The sequence below is a fragment of the Delphinus delphis genome, chromosome 6 (genome assembly GCF_949987515.2).
Source record: "Delphinus delphis chromosome 6, mDelDel1.2, whole genome shotgun sequence".
Classification (NCBI taxonomy): Eukaryota; Metazoa; Chordata; class Mammalia; order Artiodactyla; family Delphinidae; genus Delphinus; species Delphinus delphis.
In genome coordinates this window covers 91,974,472-92,001,953 of record NC_082688.1, presented here as the reverse complement: position 1 = coordinate 92,001,953, position 27,482 = coordinate 91,974,472, and the positions used below count along the sequence as shown (strand labels likewise).

At 41.1% G+C, this 27,482-nt stretch overlaps 1 protein-coding gene across 2 annotated transcripts in view; it reads right to left on the bottom strand.

Annotated features, from left to right (window-relative positions):
• The window catches only part of SPIN1 (spindlin 1), a 64,428-nt gene extending 37,281 nt beyond the window's left edge, over positions 1-27,147 (bottom strand). Inside the window, exons 1-3 of one of the 2 annotated variants that reach the window (XM_060015077.1) lie at positions 22,267-22,298; positions 21,355-21,401; positions 5,196-5,410 (exon numbers count right to left, since the gene is read on the bottom strand). In XM_060015077.1, the coding sequence (XP_059871060.1) occupies positions 5,196-5,247 (52 nt within the window). In that variant the 5' untranslated portion in view covers positions 5,248-5,410; positions 21,355-21,401; positions 22,267-22,298. Of the gene's footprint in view, positions 1-5,195; positions 5,411-21,354; positions 21,402-22,266; positions 22,299-27,037 lie in introns of those variants that run through there. The other variant, XM_060015078.1, reaches the window with a different exon arrangement.
• Between the last annotated feature and the right edge of the window lie 335 nt (positions 27,148-27,482).

Genomic DNA, 27,482 nt, shown 5'->3' with positions numbered 1-27,482 from the left:
TCAAATTACCAATGGCCTTTTTCACATAACTGCAACAAAAAATTTTATTTGTATGGAAACACAGAAGACTGCCAATAGCCAAAACAGTCTTGAGAAAGGAGAACAGAGCTGGAGGAATCATGCTCCCTGACTTCAGATTATACTACAAAGCTACAGTAATCAAAACAGTATGGTACTGAAACAAAAACCGACATAGAGATCAATGGAACATGATAAAAAGCCCAGAAATAAACCCATGCATGATGGTCAATTAATCTACGACAAAGGAGGCAAGAATATACAGTGGAAAAAAGACAGTCTCTTCAATAAGTAGTGCTGAGAAAACTGGACAGCTAAATGTAAAACAATGGAATTAGAACATTCTCTAACACCATATACAAAAATAAACTCAACTGGATTAAAGACCTAAATGTAAGACTGGATACTATAAAACTCCTAGAGGAAAACATAGGCAGAACACTCTTTGACATAAATCACAGCAATATTTTTTTGGATCTGTCTCTTACGGTAATGGAAATAAAAGCAAAAATAAACAAATGGGACCTACTTAAACTTAAAAGCTTTTGCATAGCAAAGGAAACCATAAACAAAATGAAAAAAGACAATCTACGGACTGGGAGAAAATTGCTGCAAATGATGCTACTGACAAGGGATTAATTTTCAAAATATACAAATAGTTCATACAGCTTAATATCAAAATAACAACCCAATCAAAAAATGGGCAGGGCTTCCCTGGTGGCACAGTGGTTGAGAATCTGCCTGCTAATGCAGGGGACACAGGTTCGAGCCCTGGTCTGGGAGGATCCCACATGCCGCGGAGCAACTAGGTCCGTTAGCCACAACTATTGAGCCTGCGCGTCTGGAGCCTGTGCTCCGCAACAAGAGGCCGTGATAGTACTAGAGAGGCCCGCGCACTGCAATGAAGAGTGGTCCTTGCTTGCTACAACTAGAGAAAGCCCTCGCACAGAAATGAAGACCCAACACAGCAAAAATAAATAAATTAGTTAATAAACTCCTACCCCCAACATCTAAAAAAAAAAGGGCAGAAGACCTCAACAGACATTTCTCCAAAGATGACATACAGATGGGCAACAGGCACATTAAAAGAGGCTCAACATGCATTAATTAGAGAACTGCAAATCAAAAGTACAATGAGGTATCACCTCACACCAGTCAGAATGGCTATCATCAAAAAGTCTACAAATAATAAATGCTGGAGAGGGTGTGGAGAAAGGAGAAAAAGGAACCCTCCCTACACTGTTGGTGGGAATGTAAACTGGTACAGCCCTATGGAGAACAGTATAGAGGTTCCTTAAAAAACTAAAAACAGAGCTACCATATGATACTGCAACCCATGCACCCCAATATTTGTAGCAGCACTAATTATAATAGCCACGACCTGGAAGTAACCTAAATATTTGTCAACAGATGAATGGATAAAGAAGATGTGGTACGTATATACAAAGGAATATTACTCAGCCATAAAAAAATAAATGAAATAATGCCATCTGCAGCTACATGGATGGACCTAGAGATTATCATACTAACTGAGGCAAAGAAAAGTAGCAGATAGAATGATACTCAGTATCTTTTTTTAAAAAAAATCTCATTTATCTGTCTGTCTATCTGTCTGTCTGTCTATGCCAGGTCTTAGTTGCGGCGGTCGGGATCTTCGTTGCAGCACACGGGATCCTTAGTTGTATCAGGCGGGATCTTTTAGTTGTGGCATGCAAACTCTTAGTTGCAGCATGTGGGATCTAGTTTCCTGACCGGGGATCGAACCCAGGCCTCCTGCACTGGGTGCGTGGAGTCTTAGCCACTGGACCACCAGGGAAGTCCCAATATAATCAATATCTTGTTAATAACCTATAATGGAAAAGAATCTGAAAAATAATACATACATATGTACATGTATACATACACAACTGAATCTGTTTGTTGTATACCTGAAACTAACCCAACATTGTAAATTAACTTTACTTCAATAAAAAAATTAAATATTGACTTCATTATTTAAAAAAAAAGGTTAACGGGAGAAAAAAGATGTTACGTGAAAAAGCCGTCATCCTCCACAGGTTTCAATACATATCTAAATTTTTCAGATCAAGAGAAATTTGTGTACTCATTTACAAATTTTGAAGGTAAACAGCAAAATGAATGGAGTGCCTACTTTTTGATATAAGTCTTCGGCACTACTTGACATTTCACCCATGAATTTTTATTGATTTGATAAAAGTAAAATCAAGGTTTTAAAAATATTTGAATATAGCAAAAATAGTTGTTAATCTGAGTATTCGGCACATGGATATCTATTACTACCATTCCCTGTACCTATCAGTATAATGTCATAAAAGGAGAAAATTTGCAACCTTTGGTAAACTAGTAAAAATGGAGGCTAACTTTACAGGAAAAAAAAAATATGAAAAAAGCTTTACTGTAAAAAAGGACTTGCTGCCCAACGTCATTAGGTATATATAAACTACCACTTTAGTAACCAATTAAATTCCAACATATTTATATAAATAAACCTAAGTTATTTTAAAAATAGAAATCCCTGGAACTTCCCTGGTGGCACAGTGGTTAAGAATATGCCTGCCAATGCAGGGGACATGGGTTCGAGCCCTGGTCCAGGAAGATCCCACATGCCGCAGAGCAACTAAGCCCATGTGCCACAACTACTGAGCCTGCACTCTACAGGAGCCCATGAGCCACAGCTACTGAGCCCACGTGCCACAACTACTGAAACCTGTGCACCTAGAGCCCATGCTCCTCAACAAGAGAAGCCACCACAATAAGAAGCCCGCACACCACAAAGAAGAGTAGCCCCCGCTCGCCGCAACTAGAGAAAGCCCGTGCGCAGCAACAAAGACCCAACGCAGCAAAAATTAAATAATTAATTAATTAAAAAAAAAAGAAATCCCTAATATGTTGAACTAGGTACATAAAGAGAATGCAGAAAACTCAATTTTCAAATTTTTATTGATCACTCACACCCTAATGTCAAGCACTGTCAGGTATTAGGAGTTGCCCACTGTGGTGGTTTTAAAACATGACCACAATTCTCTGACACTTCTCCCATGGAGCAGAGTACATGCCCACTCCCTTGAACCTGGGCAGACCTCTGAGACTGCTTCAATGAACAAAATGCAACAGAAGTGAACCTGTATGACTTCCAAGGTTCCAAGAGAAGAGACCATGCCACTGTGCCTGTTTCTCTTGGGATACTTGCTCTGGGAGCCTTCATGTAGTAACTCCAGCTACACAATGGCCCACAGAGGAAGAGAAACATCCTAGGAGCCTTATCCACTGTAGGCCCCCACTTTAGCCTTTCAGATGGCACCAGACTAAGGGCATAGCTGAGCTACCATATCAACTCTGGAATGCCTATTTGGGCTTCTTGCTGCATGAGAAAAAGAAACCCCCTTTGTGTGTGAATTTTCTTTATTTGTAAATGGGCACATTTGTTACTGATACAGGGATTTAAAAGTAACAAAGCCTTTGTCTATGTTAACAGGGAAAATGATTAAGACTAGTTTATAAGTAATACTGATCAAGGGATCAGTATCTCTCTAAAATAGAGTATAATACACAACAGTGAAAAACAATAAATGACCCCAGGGTTTCATATGTTAAAATATTCATCAATAGGCTGATTAGAATTTACAGAGTACCTACTTTGTCTTTAGCACTAGGCCATATGCTCTAAAAAATATCAAAGAGTAAGAAAATATAAGATCAAAGAACTGGCTAGGATTAGACAATCTCTCCCTTAACAGTAACATCTCTTGGTTTAGCTCCTTCAATTACTTACACCATACTACACATCACTTTAATCAATTCTCTCTCCTAAGAATATGACTAAATCAGTGAAGAAAATAGGAGTGCTGAATTTAGAATGGTGTGCATAAAAAGAACTTGAGGGTATGAATTACTATTTCAAATGACAGAAACATGGGGCGTTCGCTGATCAACAAAAACTTGACAGCAATTTTTGCAACTAATGAGATGGAATAAACATTTCGTTACAAACAATATGATCAACAAAAAAAAAATGCTTTTTGCAGAGCGGCTATAATGTGCCAGGCACCTACCTAAGCACCTGACAACATAAACACATTTATTCTTCATAATAACCCCAATAGATACATACCATAACAGTCCCATTGTTTAGATGAGAAAAACCAAGGCTTAGGAAGATACAAAATGCACCAATGTTTATACAGCTAATAAAAGAGCAGGACAGAGCTGATGAGCCTGTTGGAATTTAAATAGTAACCTCTCAGGTGACTTATACTTCAGTCAGTCACCACTACTGCAAGTTAATCTTACTGACAAATATTTAACAGTTAAATCAATATTATCTTTACGAGAGGAACTAAAATCAAAGAGAAAAGAGAAACTTAAAAATCTTAATCCCTGTGGCTCTTCTACAAAGGAATTCCAAACACTACAGTTAATAAATATAATAAATTCTAAATCACATAGCAACCACTTGTAAGATTAATAGTAATTTTCCTAGCAGAATTCTCTGATTCATTTATCAAAGAACCTTAATATGTTATGACAGGTTTTTTCCAATATTCAAATGTATTTCTGGAATGGAGAAAAACATAAATCTTAAAGAAAATACTACTTACCTATTTTATTTTGTAGCCTATAAGATTTTTAACCTTTGTTTTTAGGGTGGACAAAAATCATGCAAAGTCTAAACTTCTAGTATCGGCTGTGTGCCTCAAAAATAAGAATTAATTTCTATTAAATATTCATTTCCATACATTTCATTCCAGTAAAGTTCTTTCAAATAAATACACAAAAAACTGAGCTTACCTTTTTCCCTATAAATATCCTAAATCTCACTAAATCTAATACTCAGCTAGTCATCTCACTTTCACATCTTCTTTCAAAAACAAATGATAAATCCTTTGTTTACTATAATCCTACAAGTATTTACAATTCACTTGCTGTATTTACTGGACATCTATAACTTACTGCAAGAGACCACAGGAAAAAAAAATTAATATGATCCCTACCTTTCAAAAACCTAAACCTGTTTCTTTCACATGTGTATGTGTTTAAAATACTGGAAATCACAAAGCTTTAGGAATAGCAAACCACTACGAATTACATGAGAGCATTTCTCATTTTTACAACTGTTTTAAATTTATTGTACTAAAGTGTAGAACTGCACTGCCTACCTGCATCAGCTCTGGACCGCTGGCCAGGTGTCTTCCCGAATGGGGTCTTCATTCATCTGTATTTAAGTGAGCAGCAGAGCTGCTGGACTAGGGTGAAAATTCAGTATGCTCCAATTTGAAAGTTTTCACAGAATTTCAATGTTCTTGTTAATCCATCATCCCAAGCGCCTTTTTTTTTAATAAGTTCAGCAAAAATACGTGAAATCCTAAGTACTCTGTAAGACAGTGAAATAATAGTTCATTACTAGAGCATCACAAAAGCAAACTACTCCAAGTAAGCCATCAAACATGACAAATTTTAAACGTAACATCAGCTAAAATACACTTTGCCAGGAAGTAATTAACTTTATTTCCTCAGACCTCAGTGCCAAGGACAACACAGAGAAGCAGGAGAAAAGGAGGTACTAGACCCCTCAACAAGGAAAAGTGCAGTTCCTCACAGGTCAACTAAACATAATACAGCATCTGGCTTCCGGCTTCCCCCATTGTATCCCAACCCATTTTTTTGGCAGCCAATCCATTTTGCTGGCAAAAGTCAGAAAAGGGTAGACACTGGCATGTCAGAAAAGATTTAGACTGGCAGGTCCCATATTCTTGATGGGACACAAAAAGACCCAGCAAGGCACTGGAGTGGGCAACAGAGGTGTGGCAGGTGCATGGTGGAACAACAGCTGGAGGGTGAGGCAGCACTGGAAGCTACTTCAAGTCTGAGCCACAGCTAGAGGTATGGTCAGTAAACCAGCAGCCTTGGGCAAAAGAAGGGATTACAGCCAATAAGACTTCGCAGTTCCCTTTCTGCTCCCAAGCTTCAGGAAACCAGAGCGGAAGATCCAATAACTCTGGAGGAGCCTCAAAGAAATTTCCATACCCATGCAAAAAAGTCAGTTTATCATTTAATTGAAATTTGGGTCCAGTTTACAGTCCACGTAGTAAAACATATATGGAAATGTATTCTCATAGAACACAAAAATATCCACCACAAATTTCACTGAACCACATGACTACGTTCAGTTCTCGTTGTTAGTCATCATGTCTACATCATACAGCCATGCATTCACAGGTTTAAGAATTGAAGGGAATGAATTTTCTAGAGACTAAAATTCAACAAAATAGTTAAAATAATTAAAAAGCCTAAATAACAAGGGAGAGAGGAATCATTTCAACTGGTAAAAATGCTTAACTATATAGAACTTCAAGGGAAATTTAAAAACAAATGGCTTTTATAATTCATTTAATGAATATTCAGAATGCCTACTGTTTGAAGCTTAGGTAGAAGGGGAGAGACAGTACACAAATAAGTAAGGAAAAGAGACAGTATTTCAAGTGGCAATAAGTTATACAGGCATCCCTCAGAGATATTGAGGGTTCAGTTCCAGACCACCACAATAAAGCAAATATTGCAATAAAGTGAGTCACACTAATTTTTTGGTTTCCAATGCATATAAAAGTTATGTTCATATTATACTGTACTCTATTAAGTTTGCAGTAGCATTATACCTGAAGAAAACTATGTACATACCTTGATTTAGAAATACTTTATTGCTAAAGATGCTAACCATCATCTGCCAATGAATGCCAGGTTGCCACAAACCTTCAATAAAACAAGGTATGCCTGTATAGAAAAAACATGGAAGCAGCAGCTTTTCTGAAGGTGACTTTTCCCATGCAAGGTTCATGTGCTCTTCCTAGGAGCTACAACCAGCCTGCCTCCCCACGCACTGAGGTAAGGAAATGAAGTCTAGGCTGTCATGACAACAAAGTCTAGGCTGTCATGACAACAAAGACATACACTTGTCTTTCCCAAGGCCACCCAACAGACATGTAAGCCTCGCATCACTCTACCTCTTTCAGCACCAGAAATCTCACTTCCCCATTCAATTCTTCCCACTCTGATGTATCTTTCCCTACTGGAACCCTACAGCCCTCTTCCCCCATCTGCCCAAACCTTTCTGCTGCCTTCTGAAAGGCAGTCTGTCTGTAGCAAAAGTCTATCTAGGGTCCCCTCCATCCAGCAGCTCTCTCCAAACTGGTTGTTTGTGTTCCCCAAACAACCTTACTTACACAATCTCTCCTACCCCAACACCCCAACGTGGAGGCACGTGCCATAGCACTAGTAATAACAGGCCCCCCTTTTCGTTGCAGTCATCCACCTATTAATCCTCTAGTCATCTGCACACACTCTTGAAGATCTTACTTGTTTTCCATCACATTCTTGGCAACATATGATCCTTGAACAACGTGCTCCCTTGGTTCTCTGACATCCTCATTTCAAACTACCTACCCAACTCCAACCAACTATCTCCACAGCCACAACCTCAACCTTCTCATCACCAATGACTACAATACCTCTGGAATCTTTGTTTCAAGCATCTCACACTCAAAACCACCTCTGATCATTCCACTTTTCCTACACCAGAAGTTCCACTCCAACAATTCTTTGATGCAACCACTACCTCCAAACTACAGCCTGACCTTTTTCTTCCTTGGGGACTAACTTCCCTCATTACTCAGCTTAGATTCCACAGATGGTCAACCACTAGAGTGACTCCCTTGCTTTTCTCTTCCTGTCACTTTCTGGCAAAACCCTAACCCAACTCCTTTCCTACTGCACCCACAATTTCAGCCATTAAATGGGGCTGAAAAACTTCCCAATTTATAATCTCATTATCTCAAGTGGGCATTTGACAATACCAAGCCCATCCTCCTATCTGCTAGTTAGACAGAAGCAAACAGAAGAGAACTACTCATCTTCCCACCACAAATTCACCAGCTGGTTGGTAGCCTCTGCTACTATAATAACAGATAAACTGTGTTTAAATTCAACCCTTTCATATGTTTTAACAATCCCATCTCTATCTTCTCTATCAATTTCTGTTCTCATCGGTATATAATAAATAATGCAGTATATCCCAATTTTAAAAACATCCCATGACTCTGCTCCTTTTCTCTGACACTCTTTACAAAGCTGCTTCAAAGACTGAAGAATATTTTAATCTACACAAGTATCAATGTTTCTTAACTTAATAAATCAACTTGGTTCTATAACATGAAAATTTTAGCTTACTGATGGTCTAAAGAGTATGTACCCTTCTCACTAGCAGATTTAAGCTTATCTTGGTATGATTTTTCTACTGCTTACCACTTCATTAAAATTTTCAGGTTGAAATTGTTATAATACTTTTTAAAAAGTATAAGACACAGATTGAAAAAAAGAGTTGCAGAAGGGAATGATATAGGAGCTTTTTGAATAATATAAGAAAACAAAATTCCAGATAAAAGTTCTTCCCCATTTTTGAGTTGCAATTCTATTCCAACTGCTTGATCTTATCTTAAATCCTGAGACAGCACAGTCTCATTTCTAAGATAGCAGGAGTCATAATTTTTTTCAAATATTACACAAAATGTTGTCAAATGGAGCTTAAATTGAAGCCAATAAAAAAGATAGCTCTGTATTCAGGACTAAACCCAACAGATTGCTAACACCATTCAGTGAAAGGCTGTTAAAAAATAATGTTGCACAGTACCAAAGAATCACCCCAAATTACCTGTTGATTATAAATGCTTCTTGACAATGGAGGGATCAAACAATTCAACACCACTAATTGTGAGCCAACCACACTTTAGAGGCTTCCAGATGTGATGTGATGCAAGGTACATCACATCATTATAAAACATTCTTGACAAAAATGCTTTATCTAAATCTACTTGAGACTCTAGACCTAATTCCCAGTTTTTAAGAAATACAGGTGATACAAGAGAATGTGAGAAGTTTCTACAAGACAAATGGAATACACTCCTTAAAAGGTCAATGTCATAAGAAAAAAAGGTAGACATACTGCTCTAGATTAAAAGAGACTAAAAGCAGACAGCAAGCAAACCCTGAATGAATGGTTTGGAGGGGAAAAAGCTATAGAAGACATTGAAGTCTGGGGAAATTTAAATAGGGTCTATATAGTAGATGACACATTATGGAATTATCATTAACCTTTAAAAGCACAATAATGACACTGTAGTTATACATGAGAATATATTTATTCTTAGGAAATACATGCTGAAATTTCTACAGGTAGGCTGAATTAATGTCTGCAAGTGAATTTCAAATAGTTCATGGAAAGAAAGTGATACATACACAAACAATAAAGTGAAAATGACAAAATATTAATTTTTGAATCTATACAAAGAACATACTAATGTTATTCTCTGAACTTTTATTTCAATTTAAAATTTTTCGTAAAGAAAGCTGGGGAAAAGAAGATCCTGGATTTATTTCCCTTTGCTATAAGTCCATCTGTATTAAATATAATTAACTATCCAAGCATGCAATTTTGCTAAACAATCTTTAAAACATGTCATGAATTTAGTTTCGAAACTCAAAATATTTCTGTAACCAGCTGAAAGGGGAACACAAGATTCTCACAATTTCACAAACAAGTGTCCCCAAGCACATGCTGTGTGTCACACACTGCTATATATGCATCAACTCAGACTCTACACAACCACCATAAGGCACACATTATACTTGTTCCATTTTGGAAATTAAAACCCTACGGCACCGGGACTTCCCTGGTGGGGCAGTGGTTAAGAATCCGCCTGACAATGAAGGGGACACGGGTTCGAACCCTGGTCCGGGAAGATCCCACATGCCGTGGAGCAACTAAGCCCGTGAGCCACAACTCATGAGCCTGCACTCTAGAGCCCGCGAGCCACAACTACTGAGCCCACACACCACAACTTCTGAAGCCTGCGCACCTAGAGCCCGTGCTCCGTAACAAGAGAAGCTACCACAAGAAGCCCGCGCACCTCAATGAACAGTAGCCCCGGCTCACTGCAACTAGAGAAAGCCCGTGTGCAGCAATGAAGACCCAACGCAGCCAAATCTAAATAAATTCATATATAAAAAAACCCCTACAGCACCTTTGTTATACAGCAGAAACTAACACAACATTGTGAAGCAATTATACTCCAATAAAGATGTTAAAACAATAAATAATAAAAACCTACGGCACCGAAATTAAAATGCACGTGGGCATACAGACTACAAGTAACATAGCTGAGATAAATTTCTTATTTTAAAAATAAACACAGGGACTTCCCTGGTGGTCCAGTGGTTAAAACTCTGTGCTTCCACTGCAGGGGGCACAGGTTCGATCCCTGGTAGGGGAACTAAGATCCCACATGCATGCTGCAACTAAGACCTGGAGCAGCCAAAATAAATAAATAAATAAATATTTTTTTTAAAAAAGTTACATATCAAAATATTTGCTGCCAGCTGCTATCACCAAACAGTGCTATTTATAAAAAGAAAATAAATTTCTAAAACTGCTTAAGCAAAAGTGCCATGTTCCAAAGAAATCTCAACACTAGTGGAAAAGTACAAACCGCTAAACACACCAAGTGTTAAGCTGAAGTTTGGGCTGCCAACAAGTGTCTTACAGTTGTCGTCACAAAGGGTTCAAAGTGTGGGGAGGAATGTATGCTATCACAAATATTTATGTGAAAAATGACATATGGCTAAAATCTGAATAGGACCTGAATATTAAACAAGAAATAATTTTCTTAATTTCTTAATTATGATATTGTAGTTACAAAAAAAATCCTTATTTTTAAAAGTATCATGATGTCTGCAATTTACTGCAACTTTCAAATGGCTTAACAACAAAAAATGTTGAGTATAACAAAATGTCAGCAAATGAATCTCAATGGAAAACATACAGGTATAACTCAGCTATAGGTTTAACTTTTCAGTGTATAGGAAGTTTCATTAAAAAAGTTTGGGGAGGGCTTCCCTGGTGGCGCAGTGGTTGAGAGTCCGCCTGCCGATGCAGGGGGCACGGGTTCGTGCCCCGGTCCGGGAAGATCCCACATGCCGCGGAGCGGCTGGGCCCGTGAGCCATGGCCGCTGAGCCTGCACATCCGGAGCCTGTGCTCTGCAACGGGAGAGGCCACAACAGTGAGAGGCCCGTGTACCGCAAAAAAAATAAATAAATAAAATAAAAAGTTTGGGGAAAACAACAGCAGAGAGAGAAGAACAGCAAAATCTGGAATTGGTGGCAACAACACAGATTTACTGTAGGTACTCCAAAGTCTGTAGCTTATTTCCTAAGATGTGATTTTTAAAAATAGATTAAGAAAAGGTGGTAGGGCTTCCCTGGTGGTGCAATGGTTAAGAATCTGCCTGCCAATGCAGGGGACACGGGTCAAGCCCTCGTCTGGGAAGATCCCACATGCTGCGGAGCAACTAAGCCCATGTGCCACAACTACTGAGCCTGTGCTCTGGAACCCGTGAGCCACAACTACTGAGCCCACGTGCCACAACTACTGAAGCCTGCACACCTAGACCCTGTGCTCCACAACAAGAGAAGTCAGTGCAACGAGAAGCCCCTGTACCGCAACCAACAGTAGCCCCCACTCGCCACAACTAGAGAAAGCCCGCACGCAGCAACGAAGACCTAATGCAACCAAAAATAAATAAATAAAATAATTTTTAAAAAAATTATATAAAAAAAAAAGGTGGCAAAGTATTTGCAATTCCTGAATCTGGATGGTGAGTATACAGGTGTTCGACTGCGTTTCAACTTTTCTGTATGCTTGAAAATGTTCACAATAAAATGTTAAGAGAGAAAAAGGGTCAATAGTTTTAGATTCTATAAATCTGGAAAGAAAAAACATTGTATTACAACTCAGAACCTTCCTAAGTACCCAAAAGAATTTACCAGAAAGCCCAGTCACAAATGTTTCAATGGATGGCATGTAAAACCAGTGCTCTAGAGGTCTCCAGCATAGGCTGTCCCTTTGGCTAAAACCTCAAGATTAAAATGAAGGGCTGTTTGAACACAGCATTGTTAATTACCCAGTGTTTGGCTACAGTACATACCAAGTGTATATTTGAAGGCCTTCAGGGCCACAAACTCTCATATCAATATAAACAAAATTATTAAACAGCCTAAATCACGAGACATCCAACCACCAAGTTCTAACAAAGGAGCTCTTAAGGATGGACAAAATTCACAAGTATCATGAATTTGGATGAGGGAAAAATTCTATCTTCATTTTCCTAACTTTCACCTGAATTATACAGCAAGCACTTCCTTCCATCATGAGCGTATGAAACCACATTATTTTACCAGTATCCCTGACTTTCTCAACAACAGAAATCACAGATCTTTCCACCCCACTGCATTTATTACAGATCTCAAAACAGCTTTTAAGCTCATCAATTACTTCGGGGTTTTTTTGTTTTTTTGGCTGCATTGGGTCTTTGTGGCTGCGTGCGGGCTTTTCTCTGGTTGCGGCAAGCGAGGGCTACTCTTCCTTGAGGTGCGCAGGTTTCTCATTGCGGTGGCTTCTCTTATCGTGGAGCATGGGCTCTAGGCGCGGGGGCTTCAGTAGTTGTGGCTCGTGGGCTCTAGAGCGCAGGCTCAGTAGTTATGGCGCACAGGCTTAGCTGCTCCACGGTATTTGGGATCTTCCCAGACCAGGGATTGAACCCGTGTCCCCTGAGGTGGATTCTTAACCACTGCGCCACCAGGGAAGCCCTCATCAACTACTTCTAAATTAAGTTATGAGGCCTGCCACAGAACAAGACATGACCGGAGTAGGTCAGCCATCAGGGCATTAGTCATCAAACTGTGACAACAGAATTGGTGACTGTTGTAAAACAAAGAGTTTGGCTAGAACTTGCCCCCTCCCCACCCCCGTTCCTGGGAAGTACCTTCTAAATCGTTGGAATGTCCTAAATGACAGGAGTGTTTGTGATTTATGGTGGGTCCCTAGATAGTTTGTGCTAACAAGATGACTCAGGATGGGGCTGGCCACACCAAAAAGACCAACCACGGGATTAGAGGATTGGAGCTTTGAATCCCGATAGCCCAGCTTTCAAGGAGGGAAGCTAAAGACTGAGCTCAACCTCATGGCCAATGATTCAATCAGCCATGCTCACATAACAAAACCCCAATAAACACTCTGGACATAGAAGCCGGAGAGAGCTTCCCTGGTCAACAATACTCTAACTCCATGCACCATTACATATCCATGTGCAGGTCAGTGATACTCCTGACTCCACAGAAGAAAACTAGAAGATTCCCATTCAAACCCTTCCAGACCTTGTCCTGTGTGCTTCTTTTGGATGGTCATGGATTTGGATCCTTTTCTGCTATAATGAAACTGTATCATAAGTATAGCATTTTCCTGAGTTCTGTGAGTTGTTCTAGTAAATTATCAAACATGAGATCACGAGGACCCCCGAATTCGTAGCCAGGTGGTCAGAAACATGGGTGGCCTGTGGACCACCAAGTTTATTGTTGGTGTCTGTAGTGAGGGCAGTTTTATGGAGGACAGTGGTTCGGCCTATAAAGTCTGACCTCACTCTGGGTAGCTAGTGTGTCAGGATTACAGTGCTGTGACACACAGATCTACTATGCTCTCTTGTATTCCCTACCATCAATTATTTGTTGATCAATACGTGAAAGGAGAGAAAAGACCACCTCAATTTACTTTTTGATAAACATCAAGAGCTGTCACTTTAGTACCTTAAAATATGAAATTGTTTCTGTATGTCTTATCTGTCACTTAACATATTAACAAAAAAGCCATATTACTAAATTAACATTGTTTTCATATTTAGTAACTATTTAAATATAACATTTCTTCTTTGCTCCCTTGTATTTTATTCACTGTATTCAGAAACATTCTGAGAAGGTATCCACAGGTTTCACCAGACTAGAACCAATCGCCAGCAGATATCGAGGAACGACTGTATATGACTGAAAACTTCCGTGACAAAAACATGAACACACACAGTGACACATACACTAACCATATGCTTGAAGGCATCAAAGAACTTGAAGATAGCAGTGCTTCCAGAGGCAGGACCTAGAGTGGTAGGTAAACCCCACATATGCAACCACTTTTCTCCCTGAGAGTAACTGCCAAGTGTTAAGGGGCAGCTAGAGGCTAATAACTTTGCCAGGTGAGGGGCCAAAGACCAGAACCCAGGGACTACCAAAGGAAGGAGGGGGCTGGTGAACCCACGTCTCTATGACATGGAATCCTGAATTGCTCTTGGGAGCTGGAGGAATGGTAAGAAGTCCAGCCGCAACTCCTCTTTACCCTAAAACTTAGCAGAGGTGATCCCAAGCTGCCAGCTCCCTCAGACGTCTGGCAGAGCAAGCATAAATCCTCTCTAGGAATATCATCCTGACCCCAAATTATCTCAAACACTTTAAAAAATGTAATCTACTACATGTGCAACCATGCAAGTTAGCCCAGAAAGAGACAAAATAAAAACTAGCAGAAACGACAGATAAACAACAAAAAAAAGCAGACCCACTGGGCTACCAGGTGTTGCAGTTACAAAATCATACTTTATAGTAAGCTACAGGAAGGTTACAGGAATAAATAAAATTATTAAATGAAAAATAAAATAGCTGTGACTATTATGTTCAGAGAGAGAAAAATAAGATATAAAACTTTGGTAGAAAACTATCACAGAACCAGATTTTCCAGAAGTGAAAAAATACAATAAACTCAATGGATAGATTATCAATAGGCTGGCCTCGTTAAAAATTAGTGAACAAAGATAGATCAGAAGAAATACCAAGGACGAAGCATGCAAAGGGTAAGAGACTGGGAACGCCTCACATGCATTTAAATGGAGTAGAGGGTAGGGGGGACAGGGCAGAAGAAATACTTTAAAAGATAATGGCTGCAAACTTCTCAAAAGAAAACATTACCACAGATTCAGTAAGACCTATAAACACAAAATATAAATAAAAAGAAATATATACCTAGACACATCATAAAAACTGTTGAAAACCAAAGACCAAAAAAAAAAAAAAAAAAAAAAACCCGTAAAAGCCTGAAGTAAAAAAGATCCCATCCATGACAGCAAATATTAAACTGACAGTTTACTTAAGAAAAAAAATGAAAGCTGAAAATCTAATAACTTCTTTCAACACCTTAGAAGAAAACTGACAAGTTAGAACTCTATACAAATCAAAAATATCCCTCAAAAGGGAAAATCAATTTGAGATATTTTTAGACTAACACATACTCAAAGAATTCACTATTAGGAGTCACACAACAGGGGAGAAATAAAGAATGTTCTTCAGGCAGAAGGAAAATGGAATTGGAATTGGATTGGACTGGAATTATAACAAGGAACGAAGAGCAATGAAAAGGGTAAATCTAAATGGCTACTACTGTATAAATTAATAGTGTCCTAAGACAAAATATACACAGAATTAAAATAGCACAAACTGTGCTACGTAAGTGAAACTAATATAAATGGAGTTTAAGTGTCCAGGAAGAGGGGGAAACAACCAAATATTAGATTTTGACAAGTCAAAGATGCATGTTTTAAGTAACCTTGAGGTTAGCAGAGGAAAAAAAAAAAAAAGGCATTCAAAGAAAGCCAAGAAAGGAGTAAAAGACACATAAAACAGGTACAATAAACAGAAAGCACTTATTAAGACAACATACTCAAACCCAACTATGTCAACAGTTGGGTTAAATTTAAATATCAATAGACTAAACACTCCAACTATGAGAAGTATTGTCTGACTAGATTTTTAAAATCCCACCTATATACTGCTGACAACAGAAACATCCAAAACATAGTACAAAGAATGAAAGTACAAGGTTAAAAAAAAAGATATACACTGCACCTGCTAATCAGAGAAAAGATAATGCAACTACATTAATATTAAGCTAATCAACCTTTACCTCTAATAACACTTTTGCCTTAAGGAAAGACAATTATTTTAAAAGACTCAACCGGTAAAGAAAATACACAATGCTAAACATTGTACGCACCTAGTAACATAGCCACAAAATAGATAAAGCAAAAATTATCGCAAGTAAGGAGAAACAGACAAATGCAAAATATGAGTATTAATACATTTCTCTTGGTAACCAATACAACCAGCAAATGAAAAGGAAAAAAGGATGTAGAAGAATTTAACACAATTAACCAAGTTAAACTAACAAACATAGAACACTGCATCTAACAAAGACAGAAGCACATTCTTTCCAAGCACACACAGGACATTTACAAAAAGTGATCATATGTTGGACCATAAACCAAGCTTCAAAAAATTTCATAAGCTTTTAATTACATAGTATTATGACCACAATGGAATGAAGACAGAAATCAGAAAAAAACAAATACAGCACAGAAGATTCTTAGAGCAGTGAAACTATTCTGTATGACACTATAATGTCAGATACATATTATAAATGTCAAAACCCACAGAATATAGAACACCAAGAGTGAACCCTATGTGAACTATGGACTTTGGATGATAATGATTTGTCAATGTAGGTTCACCCATTCTAACAAATGTACAATCTGGTGCAGGATGCTGCTAATGGGGGAGGCTGTGCTTGTGTGAGATCAGGGGGTACAGGGGAACTCTGTACTTTCTACTGTTTTGCTGTGAACCTAAAGCTGCTCTTAAAAATAAAGTGTATTTAAAACAAAAAAAAAAGTTTATCTGACAAGATAGGTTAATGAGTATGCTATGGTTACAAACCACCCTAGAAATCTTAGCTGCTTAAGATGAAGAAAATTCCCACTCCCACCCATTCCCTCCCCCTCTTTTCTCCACCCTTGCCCTCTCCCCCACCCTCTGCTCTCTGTTTGCTCTACACCAGCGGTCCCCAACCTTTTTGGCACCAGGGACCAGTTTCGTGGAAGACAATTTTTCCATGGACGGTGGGGGGGGGGGGCGGGGGGATGGCTCAGGCGGTAATGCAAGTGATGGGGAGCAGCAGATGAAGCTTCGCTCACTCACCTCCTGCTGTGCAGCCAAGTTCCTAACAGGCCACAGACAGGTACCTGTCCGCAGCCTGGGGGTTGGGGACCCCTGCTGTAGCTGGAATAGAAACTGATAGATATATCCACACTGGAAGTTTGGCATTATCTACTAATACCAGACATAGGCATAATATACGACCCAACAATTCTACTCCTAAGTCTACCCAACAAAAAAGCATACAAGAAACATGCACCTGAATGTTCACAGCACGTCTGCTCACATGAGCCCCGTGACAGTCATGGAAATGAGCCTGCTGGATCACCTAACATGGGGAGCTGCTCTGTTCTGAATCCATCATCACCATTCCCCCAGCCCAACACTTCCCACAGGCTGTTCTAGCCAATGACTGGCCATAGGCAGGATGCTAAAGCAGGTCCATTCCTGCAGGAGAAGGAACTCCTCTGACCCCAACTTTGGCTGGAGGACATGTCACTGGCCTTACTTAAACTTTCTTAGAACTGCACTGAAGTCCGAAGACTTATCGTACCAAACGTTCCCTCCAACCTCTTCCTCCTCTACATACATCAGTCCTGCAAGGGGCTGTTGGCTTTGTCACAAGTATTTCTCCTACAGCAAAATCTAACCCCAACTTGTTGTCTTCTTGTCCTTGGGGGACCTTAACAGGCTCAAATTGGGAACAACCCAATATTTATCAACAGAAGAATGAACTACTACCATGGATAATACATGAATAAATCATTACATTAATAAACAAACTACAACTATACATGACCGAGTGAATGAAATTAATGACAAAATGTGTAGAGTTCCACGGTTGGTATGTCACAAACCATGGATCTGTAACTACTTCTGTACTTTCAGTACATTTCACCAAAAAAAAAAAAGAAAAAAAGAAAAATCAAAAAGGCAAGACTCTGAAAAGTCAACTATCCTTAAACCAAAGGGGAATTTGCTACTTACTATTAACTCAGATTAAGAAGCTACCCATATGCACTAATATGTATAAAATAGATAACTAATAAGAACCTGCTATATAAAAATAAAATTCAAAAATTCAAGAAAAATAAACTAAAAAAAAAAAGAAGCTGTATGCAGCCAGACTGTTTACATGGAGCCCTCCTCCCCCTTCCTTCATCGTTCTCACATCCCTCAGAGGTAACCACTGTTAAAAGACTGCTGTGAATCTAATGACATATGCAAATTCTTAAAGCATAGTAAGTATAGATATACAAACATCTTAAAACACATACATGCACACACAAAGTTCTACAACTTGCTTCTCTTACTAAACATTACATTTTCCATGCAGTATAGGAAAATTTTTCCTCTTATTTTTATTTCCCTCTTATTTTTAATAGTGACAGAACATTCCAGAGTATGGACATAAAGATCACTTACTTTACTGTTAACTTCAATATTAGACAGATGTTTCTCATTTTTCACTACCACAAACACCACTATAATGAAAAATCTTACACATACAGGTTTGTACCTTTGTGCAAATACATCTATACCATAAATTCCTAGCAGTGGAATTACTAGGCCGAACAGAGTACAGGCATTTTATATTGTTTCAATGACGCCACCTTCCAAAAAGAGTCCACCAAATTAGTCCCACAAGTCATATAAACTATATATTTAAAGGCTAATGTATTTTAGATGAACCCTACTTTATGGACTAAAGCTTGTGGTGAAGAGTAATTATGAATGGAAAGTACATAAAATTGCTTTTATCTTTCACTGAGTCAATTTAAGGAAAAATTTCAGAGGGTTACACAAAAATACCAGAGTAACCAAAAAATTACTAGTTACAACCCAGAGATTGATTCTAAATAAAAAAGACCATTTAATAGACCTGACAACGCAGGATCCAACTGTCACCACAGCATTTACAGATCCCAGTTCAGTGCCAGCAGATCCCACTGTGATTTCTGATCTACAGAGAAGAGTGACCAGAATTCTCAAGGATACTGGGGCTTATCGTACCAAATGTTCAGATGTCTTGCAGGTGTCTTATGGCTGTGGGATAAGGCCTGAGTTGTGAACCTTCCCAGGAAGGGTAAGTCTTTCATGACAAATCCACTCCAATACTCCAATCTCCCTAAGCCTTTGGATACCTTCCTCTACAGTATACCAAGGTAGTTCTGGCATCTCAACTCCACTTAGTACAGGTCACCCTTCGGTTTGTTTCAGGCAATCAACCAAGCAGAGCCCTTTCTAAGCCCTCAAGCTGTAACACTGAATCCAGAATCTCTCCTTATGGGTCCACATCAATAAATTTGGCCTAACCCAACTTTACATTCCCTTCACCTTCAACTCACACCCTTAACATCCATTCCCATAAATATTCCCCAGGTTCCTATTTCTCTCATGGCAAACTAGACAATCTTTTGGGTAGGCCTACCTCTTCATGGGTCACAATTTGCACCTCACCCTTTGGGACCTCCTGGGATGATCCTAGGGGAAGCCAAATGCAGGTTTTTCAGGCAAAGGGAGATTAAGTTAAGGGAAGGGATGGAAAGGTTGCTTCTACTGGGAAAGGTAGCCCAGCAGAATTTAGGTGTTCAAGGTCTCCAGTTAAATCAGAATCTGACCATATGCCGCTAATCCAATTTTCAGGATCCCATTCCTTACCAACCAATGTTTTCACTTACAAACGGGGAATTCAATTTGCAGTTTTAGGGCAGTTGTAGAAACTTTCAGGTCCCTTATGTGGAACCTGACCTGGTAATTTAAAACCCTGAACTCATCGTTTTGCTTTGCAACGTTTTCACTTGGCTAGGCTAAATCGCATTCCCCAAGATTTCCACGCCCATTTGTTTCCAGATTGGGCGGGCCAGAAGAGAGACTACTGTGCAGCACGCGGAGGAAGCAAGTGAAGGGGCAAACATCTGGTAGGACATCTGCAGTCTGCACCCACTGAACTCCCCATTTGCTTCAAGGATGCGAGGCTGCAACAACTACTCTACCTTCCCCCAGGCTCCCTGAGAGTCTCTGCCTCCTGGGCCAAGTGTGTGTGGTTACCTCCATGACAAAGGGCCAGTTCTTTCAGGATATCCACACAACCAAGGTCAGAGGCAACAGAACTGACACAGCTTTCCATCTGTCTTGCTGTGGCTTCCAGTCTGGGTTCTCCCCCACATTACATCCACCTTCCCTTCTCAAATGCCTGTCCTATGGACTGCAAACTCCAGCATCAGGCACACAGACAACAGTCTTATCAACGAGTTGCATCATCAGCTCCTACACTGTGTTAACTGAGATCCCTGAATAAGACTGTCTGACAGACCCCTGTGCAACAGACCACACATTTAACCACACAGCCTCAACCTGCCCTTGGACAATTCTAGTTACTGCCCAGGGAATTTGAGCACTCACAACCCAAGTACTGAACTAAGGACTAGAAAAGTAATTACGGACAAAACAAGAAGAATCTCTAATGAAGCTCAGCCTTTTTGAGAAAACAAAAATCCATTAAATCATGTGAACAAATGTAACCCTGTAATTTTGATAAGCACCAGGAAGGACAACAATGTCCCTAATAGAAGAACTTGACTTCAGTAAAGTCAAGAAAACTGCTAGTTACTGTAGCAAGTGGTGGATATATCGAAGTTCCCTATTCTACCTTTATTATAAAATGTGCAAACTCACACAAAACGAATTTCATAAAAAAGTGATGCCTGAGACAAGCTCTAAATGAAACTAGGAATAACTGAAACCCGGACGGAAAAGCATTCCAGGAAGAGGGAAAGAACAAATGCCACACTCCCTGGTGGCGGAGATGATGATGGGCACGGGAGATGTGAGAAGGACCTGCATGGCTGGAGCAAGGAAAGCAAAGGGAGATGTGGTACTGGTGAGGTCAAGGCCCCAAAGTTTAAGAAATATGCACACCCTTAAGGCCACGTTTTGAAGTTCTGTCCTTAAAGCAATGGGAAGCCACTGAGGGTTTTACGTAAAAGGTGACATAATCAGATCTGCCTTTTTAAAAGGTAATTTCTGACACTAACAAATTACAAACACATTTACCTTTTACCCAACAATCTCACTATCTTGAAACTATACCTGCACAAATACAAAACAATACATCCACAAGGTTATTCACAGCAATGGAATATAAACAACCCAAGTGTTTATAATTAGGAAATGAACTACAAGCACAAAAGAATGAAAAAGAGTGTATACGAAGTGATCTCTAGAATGTATTAAGTAAAAAGGAAGAAACAAAAGTGTACACAAACTTCTTTTTAAGAAAGGCAGGTAAAAAACATACTTGTGATTAAATTTGCAAAAACAGTGGAAAAATAAACCAGAAACTAATAAAAGTGGGGCAGAAGGGGTACAGTGCAGGGATAGGAAGAAAAGGGAGAATGTGAACATACCTTAGTAATGCAGCTTTGATTCTGGAACTATGTAAATGTTTTACACACTGAAAAAATACATTAAAACATTAAAGAAATCCTTAAAAGTTAAAGATTTCATTCAAATAAACCAAACTAATGATCAAATTGGTTACAAAATCAGAGGGAAAATGTTTTCAAATGATTTTATAATTCAGATTGTCAACTGTACATCCTTGCATGGATACATTTTTAAAACAAGGAGAATAAAATACAAACCTACAATCACTCTACTGTTATTAACGTTTTCAAACTACTATATTTATACTGTAGGATAAAGGAAAGTAACTACTGTTGCTAAGAATGCAAATTTTTAACATTAGAGAAGAAAGGATAAAGTCAAAGTAAAAACCCTATAAAGTTAAATGTGAATTGGAAATATCAACACAAAATCAAAATTTATTATTTCCCAAGCCTATCCAATGAAAGCAAGGGCATCTCAGTAGCAGTAAGGACACACAGCACCAGATTTTGTTATCTAAATTCCACTGCCTGATAAAAAGAGCTAAAACAACTGGCTGATAGATATTGGGCAGGAAAAGCACAAAGTGAATCTAAGACATCTTGTAACATGAGCAAGAAACAGTTCAAAGATTAATGGGGTCGCATCCAAGGGAAGAGAACTAGTTTGAAAGGACCAAGCCATGCCCAAATTAGAACAAGCTGAGGGAAAAGAATGATGACTACTTGTTTAAAACACACCAAATACATAAAATTCCTTGGGTCCACAGTGATCCTGAAAGAGAGAAAGCAAAAAGAAACAACAACAAATCAACCCTGTACATAGGAAAAAGAACATTCTTATCCTGTGTCAGGACCTAAAACTCACACTAGGAATATTAACTTAGATATATGATTAGTTACTATACAGGTAGATATACAGGTCATACATACGTGTAAGTATATAGATCATCTATAGATAAATACGTGGATCATTTGCAGACAGGTCCAAAAATTAAACCTAGGTTATAAGGATATAACTATAAGCAAGCTGAACAACAAATATAAACAAACAAATATAATCTAAGTTTAAAAAGCTGTCATGCTTTATTACTACAATCTAGAAACATCTAAAATGGTATGAAAATGCTTTATTAACCTCTTCATTTACTCTCTCAACATTTGGATAAAACAATATCCATGATGAATGGATCCTTCCTCCCTCTACCACCCACCACCCACCCCCCAAAAAGTCAACACACTTAACATTCTAGGGACTCCAAACAAATTGCCCCTGCTTCAAATGACTTCATCTGCCTTCTTGAACAGGCTACACTCTTTAAACTAGAGCTCCTACACTGGCAGATTTCCTCCAATGCTCCTTTCATACGGTTTAATGCCTTTCAATGGCTCCCCTCACCTTTAGGATAAACACCAACCACCTTAATGAGATATGTACAATTATTTAAAATCTGGCCCCAAATTCATCCCTAGACAGACTGGCCATGCCAAATTATAAGTGGTGTCAGCAGTGGTATGATCAATACCCACAGAGAACTTATGATGTCCAGGGACCCTAGGAATCAGTCACACAGGAGTAACCGATAATACAGGGCAAACTTTTGGTTGTAATTCAAATCCAGAATGGTCTCGAACACTCTCTTCAGGACTCTGCTCCTGCTGTCCCTTCATCTAGACTTTTTTCCTCTCCTAATCTATATTCTTAACCCTGCTGGAACATCACCTTCTCTTCCCAGATATCAAAAGCATAGAATTTCCTCATCTTATGTATGGGTATCTTCCCTACCAAGCCGTAAGGTCTCTGAGGGCACATCTTTATGTATTATGTCCATACACGACTTATGGCAATTTTAAGGCCATATAATAAGCACCCAGTAGAGATTTAATTAAAAATTTAATTGGGACTTCCCTGGTGGCGCACTGGTTAAGAATCCGCCTGCCAATGCAGGGGACACGGGTTTGAGCCCTGGTCTGGGAAGATCCCATGTGCCGCGGAGCAAGTATGCCCATGTGCCACATCTACTGAACCTGCGCTCTAGAGCCTGTGAGCCACAACTACTGAAGCCTGCGCACCTAGAGCCCGTGCTCCGCAACAAAAGAAGCCACTGCAATGAGAAGCCCGTGCACCGCAACGAGTAGCCCCTCCTCGCCGCAACCAGAGAAAGCCCGCGTGCAGCAACGAAGACCCAACGCAGCCAATAAATAAATAAATGTATAAAAAAATTTAATTGAAGACGAGCACAACTAAGCAACCTGATGTTGAAAAAAAAATGCTAATAACTATAGCAAAGTTCAAAAGCAGGATGGAGAAGGAAATCAACAATGACTGGCACCAGCTGCTGAACTTCAGGAACTGTATTGGGAACTCTACAAATCCATTGCATTTAATTCTCATAATAGCTTTATATGATAGGTTTCATCCTATAGGATGAAATCTAGGTTTCATCACAGGTTTAAGCTTTTTAAGAAAGCTTAAAAAGGCTATGTGATGAATCATGTATGTAGCTTTGAACCAGTAAGGAGTGTGGCTGGATTTCAACCCAGACTCTTCTGAGCTGAAGGCCATCTCCATGTCCAACTCCAGAGCTCTTATCCTTTGCACAATTGATTCCCTGCTTCCAATTTCTTTTCATTCAAGGAAAAGAGAAAGAAAACACAATTAAGCATCTAATAAATATAAGAAAGTATTTACATGATATATGTTAACTGTTCTTTCTCAGCAAATTAGAATCCTGCTAATAGCTAATTCAAAAGAAATACCCAACAGCATTATTTTTAATCTCTAAAATAATCCACAATAATTCTTCAGGAACAACAATACCCTTTTTATGTGTTTCCAACAAACCGGCAGAAAAAATGCTAACAATTAAGGAGTGCAGCCAGTGGAGTTTAACTGTATGCAATCAGGTAAGTCATTGGGAAGTGAGAACACTACATAATTAAATTTCTTCTAGTTAAGACCTCAAATTAATAACTCATAATTATACACTATCAGTGTGATAAGAGCCAAATCTGAGGTACTCTTTCCCATAGAATACACAGGCACACACAAATCACATCAACCTCCCAGTCCACAATTTACAGGAGTGGTACCATTACCGGTAAGGACACCAATGACCAACGTTTCACCATTACCTGGATTTCAAGAGTGTTACTAGATATTACACGAAAAACAAAACAAAGAAGGGATCTGGGGCCAAATACGGAAAACAGTGCTGGTACTATTTCTCAGAGCCCTTAACCTGATAATGTGAATTGTGACCCTTGGGGAGAAGGAAAAGGACAAAGCAACGTTTCCCAAACTAAGGTAACCAAGAACCGTTTTGTTTTTCCTGTAGCATTTCTTAGCACTAGTATTACCAAGAATACCACCTTAAACACTGCTTCAGATATATATTCCAAAACTAAGTAAATACTGTTACTGTGGTCTGAACTGGTAAATAAAGGTACTGTCAGAAACAGTACTATCAAAATTCTGGGGCCAATAGAAAACCTTAAAAAAAAGAATGCTAGGGGTTTCCCTGGTGGCACAGTGGTTGAGCGTCCGCCTGCCGATGCAGGGGACACGGGTTCGTGTCCCGGGCCAGGAGGATCCCACGTGCCACGGAGCGGCTGGTCCCATGAGCCATGGCCGCTGAGCCTGCGCAGCTGGAGCCTGTGCTCCACAACGAGAGAGGCCACAGCAGTGAGAGGCCCGCGTATCACAAAAAACAAAAAGAATGCTAAGTTAATCATAGAGATGACTGAGGGCCTCTTTTCCTTACCCATTTCACGGCATTTGAAAATAACCATTTTGCATTTTGTGGGACTTCTGGTGGTCCAGTGGGTAAGACTCCGCATTCCCAATGCAGGGGGCTCGGGTTCGATCCCTGGGTGGGGAACTAGATCCTGCACGCATGCCGCAACTAAGAGTTCGCATGCCACAAGTAAAGATCCTGTGTGTGGCAACTAAGACCCGGCACAGTCAAAATAAACAAATAAATAAATACTAAAAAAAATAAAGTAACCATTTTGCTACTCAAGAGTCAAAATAAAGAAATTCTATTTTATTTCTCACAAGAAACACACATCTACTACCCATAATTTTGACAAACATATTTAGCAACTCTTACATTTAATTATCAAGTCTGATAATAAAGGTTCTGTAATCCAGTAGCTACTACAACTTTTTGGTATTTGCCCATTAACCAAGGTTGGGGGGATGGGGGAGAAGCCTCCTCATTTCACTCTACCCCCATCCGAAATTTCACAGCCTCTGAAAGTTCACAACCCTTAAGAATGTTCACAAACTCAATCTGTCCTGGTATACATCCTCAAGTGTAGGTTTAGTTTTCACTTCCTAACAAAAGCTGTGTAGAAAGCAATTACTGTACTCTCCATCAATGCTTTCAGACCGCGGAGTTCCTTCCAGAAAATTCCAACAGAAGTTATATAGGAATTCGCATTTTGGTAGGTATGTCGTCTCTGGCACAAGTCACGTTATACAGTGTAATCCGTTAACACTTAAATGTATTTGGTGTTGCTTTTTAACGTACAGCAAAATCCATATTTGCTACTTCAACATGCATGGAAAACCCTCTCCAAAACCAGGAATCTCAATCCACAAATCATAAATAGCAAATAACCGTAAAGCAAATGCGTAAACAGATTTGGGGTGCCTACTTCGTGGCATTTATTGCTGAAGCCATCACTAAAATCTAACCCGGTAGAGTCGAGGACGCATCCGCAGTTGGAAAGATGAACAGAGCCAAACCGAAGGCACTGCGCAGTTTCCGAGCCGTGCAATTAATCTCAGCAAATGCTTGCGGAATGCGTTCAAGGTCACTCGTGATGAAAAAGAAAACTGTGTGAGTGTGGGTGTGCAGAAACCCCGCCGTCCGCCAGTCCCGCGCAGAGCTGACCAGGGCGCGCGGACAGGCAGCCAAGGGGGCGGTGGAAATTAGGAGGGGGGTGTTACGGGGAGCCCCGAAAAACCACCTTCTCCACGAAGCCTACTGCTGCAGGACCCAGGGCAGCCGCCGGGGAGGCTACGCCGTCGTAGGTACACAGCCCTGGGTGGGAGACCAGCGCCAGGCCTCAGGGGGGTCCAGAACCCGGAGTACCCCCTCCCCTTTCTGAGGTCTCGGTGCAGAGCCCCTCTCTCTCTCACGCTCCGGGGGGCAGTCCCCATTCCCTCCCCCACCTCCTTCCCACCCTCCACCCCAGCCCCTCCCCACGCCCCGAGGGCCCGTTCCCCTCCCCCCTTTACATCCCCTCCCACCCAACCAGGGATACAGTCCCCACCCCCGCCCCAGGGGACTCGAACCCCTCCCCCTCAAGACCCGAGGGTCCCATTCCTTCCTCCCCGCCCAGCCCGGGTTATGCAACACTCACCCCGCCCCGCCCCCCGCCAGGGCCCGCCGCAGCGCCCCCGCCGCCCCGCGCCCCCCGCCCACTGTGTGCCGAGGCCTCCGGAACAAAGCGCGCGGGCCGACCGGCCTGGCCGGGGGCGGCGGCCATGTTGGCGGGGGCGGCGAACAAAGGCGCGCGGTCAGAGCCCGAGGCCCCCGCCCGCGGCCCGGCCGGCAGGGGGCGCTGTGCAGGCGCCACCCGCCGCCCGGACAATGCGCCTCGGCCCACTGCTCCCCGGGCGCCACCGTCCCTCAGCGCGCCCCGCCCGCGACCCCGTTGCGGCGCCCGCTTCCCCACGGCGCACGGACCTCACCTGCCGGCCACCTAGGCCGCCGTCGGCAGCCCGCGGGCCCTGCCGTCCCGCGTCGCGCTCCCGCCCCGGCCCAACCGAGCCAGACGGCGCCGCCCCGCCCCCGCTCCGCGGCCGCCGCCGCCCGCCCCCGGCCGCACAGCGCACGCGCACTGCGCCCGCCGACTGCACCGGCCGAGCGGCCCGGCCCCGGCCCGACGGGCCGTACTACGCAGGCGCTGCAGTCGGTGGGCGGGGCCTAGAGGGCGGAGGGCGGGGCCCGGCGGACTTGGCTTGAGACTGCTCACCTGGTGGTGGGGCGGGACTGAGTGGGGGAGGGCCTGGAGGTGGGGCGGGGCCTGGTGGCAGAGCAGGCCTTGGTCTGGCACAACTCACCTGGCCGCCGAACAGAGCGGAGCGGGGCCTGGCGCCGGGTGGGGCCTGGCGGCGGGGAGGAGCCGGGCGCGGC